General features: G+C 15.6%; 2 protein-coding genes across 2 annotated transcripts in view; both read right to left on the reverse strand.

Annotated features, from left to right (window-relative positions):
• Positions 1-135: 135 nt before the first annotated feature.
• Positions 136-510, reverse strand: PRSY57_1019300 (autophagy-related protein 8, putative; the record flags this gene model as incomplete). Its single annotated transcript, XM_012907782.1, has 1 exon — positions 136-510. One exon carries the CDS (start codon positions 508-510, stop codon positions 136-138), a length of 375 nt encoding a protein of 124 aa, XP_012763236.1.
• Positions 511-2,652: 2,142 nt separating this feature from the next.
• PRSY57_1019400 (large subunit rRNA processing RRM protein, putative) overlaps positions 2,653-3,050 on the reverse strand; it is a gene marked incomplete at both ends in the record, with an annotated part of 2,014 nt that continues 1,616 nt past the window's right edge. The window contains 2 exons of the mRNA XM_020114878.1: positions 2,653-2,771; positions 2,962-3,050. Of these exons, the coding sequence (XP_019970423.1) occupies positions 2,653-2,771; positions 2,962-3,050 (208 nt within the window). The remainder of the gene's footprint in view (positions 2,772-2,961) is intronic.

The following is a 3,050-nucleotide window of genomic DNA, read 5'->3' on the forward strand; positions in this document are numbered from 1 at the left end:
GACGGTTTATAAAAGTATAAAAAAAATTATATCATCTTTTCAAAACAACAAAATGTATGTATATATATATATATATATATATATATATATATATATATATATATATTTTTGTGTGTGTGTTTATATGTATATATTTTATCCTAGACAACTCTCACAACTATATTCCATATATAAATATCCATCTTCATCTTTATACATTTCATACAAATCTTGCATTAATAATCCTGTTTTAGGAACTATGTTATTTACAAATAAATATATGGTACGTTCTCTAAATAATTTCATGTTACTTCCATATGCACTTTGATTAATATGTTGATGTAAAATAAATTTAAATTCTCCAACTAACATATTCATAGGTACAAGGAACTTCTTTTTTTCTATTATGGGTAAATTAGATCTGTTAGCTCTCTCACATACTACAGGTATACGATTAGGATATTTCGAACGAATTTTATGAGTCTCTGCAACTCGGTTTTCGAAAGAGACTTCTTCTTTAAGCGATGGCATTATAAATAAAAATGTAAGTATATATATATATATATATATATATATGATATATTTTATTGTATCTTTATATAATATGACAAAGAGTCATAAAATAACATAAATGTAATTTAAAAAACTCTCACAAATATATATTCATGTGTACACACAAAAAAAAATAAAAAATTAAAATAAAATAAAATAAAATAAGGTATATTAACGTTAGGAAATAATATCATATAACATAAATTTTTAAACAGCACATATAAATATATATATATATATATATATATATATATATATATATTATATTATATTATACATGTGTGCTTATTTTTTTTTTTATTTTTTTTTTTTTTTAATTTTTTGTGCTTGATATCACGGACAAGCTCATATTATATACGAATTATTTTTTTTAAGTATAACATAAACAAAAACAAAAAATAATAATTATGTACCACATATATATATATAATATATATGTTCATACCATATATATTTATATAATACTTAATAAGGTTTTCTTTAATTATTGTATTATTTCTATACAACAACAATTAATAAAATAACTTTGTTCACAATCATTCATATATATATATATATTTATGTAATTAATGGGTGTGAGGAATTTTATTTGATTTCTTAATTCCCTTATTTTCTTAAAATACCAAATGTATATAAATATATAAAAGATTAATGGTAGGTAATATAATTTATTACACCATAAAGATGCTTAAAAACACCAATTTAAAAAAAAAAAAAAATATACATATATATATATATATATATGTATATATTATAAATGTGTTCAACTTTTTATTTTTTTCCCCTCACCTATTTTTTTTTTTTTTCTTCTTATTATACTTTTTAATTATAAATATATAAAAAAATTAATAATAACATGAATACAATCTATACATATATACATATATATATATATTGATTTATTTATTTTTATTAAAAAGATATTTTAATATACAAAATGAAAAATAAATTTAAAAAAATAAAATCATCACATATAATATAATATATATATAATATATATTATTATATATATATATATTTATATTTTTTAATGTACATTTATATATATACAATGTAATATTATTAATATTATAGTTACATGAATATAAAAGTTTAACAAGAAATATAATATATATATATATATATATGTATATAATATATAACCTATAAATATATATATGTACCACGTAGTATATTATAATTTTTTTTTTTTTTTTTGGTGATTTATATAAACATTTTTTATATAAATTTAAGTGCAAAATGAAAAAGTGAAAAAATAAAGAACTTTCAATTTATACATATATATAATATATATATATATATATATATATATATATATTTTTTTTTTTTTTTTTAATATAAACACTTAGAAAGGTGTGAAATTCATATATTAAAATTTTTTTAATCCATATACCCAACAATCATTGTTGTTGTTAATAGAAATATAAAAAAACGGTAAAATATAAAAAATATATATTATATTTATATATATATAATATATAATATTTTTTCTTATCTTTAAATTGTCTGCATATAGTACATAAATATATTAATAAGTACTTTAGCATTAAGTGATTTATATATATCTATATATTATATATATATATATATATATATATATATTAAACAAATGTTTAAAAGATAGGTAAATTTTTATAATGTTCTATATAATTAAAATAAAAATAAATCTAATTACCAGAAAATTTTCTTTCATTGTGTATATTTGTTTTGTTTTATTTTTTTATTTTTTTATTTTTTTTTTAATTTTTAATTTTTTTTTTTTTTTTTTTTTTTCCCATTCATTTGAAGAGTAAAGAATGTGTGCAAAAATATAAAAATAAATAAAAAAAAAAATATATATATATATATATATATATATATATTTATATATATATAATATATATACAATTTTACATATGTGTAATAAAAAAGACTGAATGGTATTTATTTTATTATATTTATTAACAACGTCCACATATAATAACACTTTTTTTCTTAATAATCATATGGTTGTAAAATATAACACAGGCAACATATATATATAAATATATATATATCCAAAATATGAACAAAATAAAAGAAAACAAAAAAAAATAATATATAATAAATATAATAAATATTAAATTATTATATTTATTATAATTAATTCTTTACAACATTTTTATCTTCCTTTTTTTTTCTCCTTCTCATGTATTTTTTCTTTTTCGATTTGTACTTATTAAACTTTTTTGTTAAGTCTTTCTTCACATTTTTATTACCTCCTAAAAAAAAAAAAAAAAATATACATATGTAATATAATATGTATATATATATATATATATATATATATATATATATATATATATTTATATATTTATTTATTTATGCACATATACACGTATAACATCCTTAATTTTCAGATTAATCTATTTTTAAATTTTCACCATTTGATTTATTATTTTTCATTATTACCTTTTTCCCGATTTTTATTTTTGAAGGTACTTTTTGAATTATGATTATACCCCTTCTTCTCTTTGTCGTCTTGCACTTTTTCAACAACA

This window comes from Plasmodium reichenowi, chromosome 10 (genome assembly GCF_001601855.1).
Source record: "Plasmodium reichenowi strain SY57 chromosome 10, whole genome shotgun sequence".
NCBI classification, from domain to species: domain Eukaryota; phylum Apicomplexa; class Aconoidasida; order Haemosporida; family Plasmodiidae; genus Plasmodium; species Plasmodium reichenowi.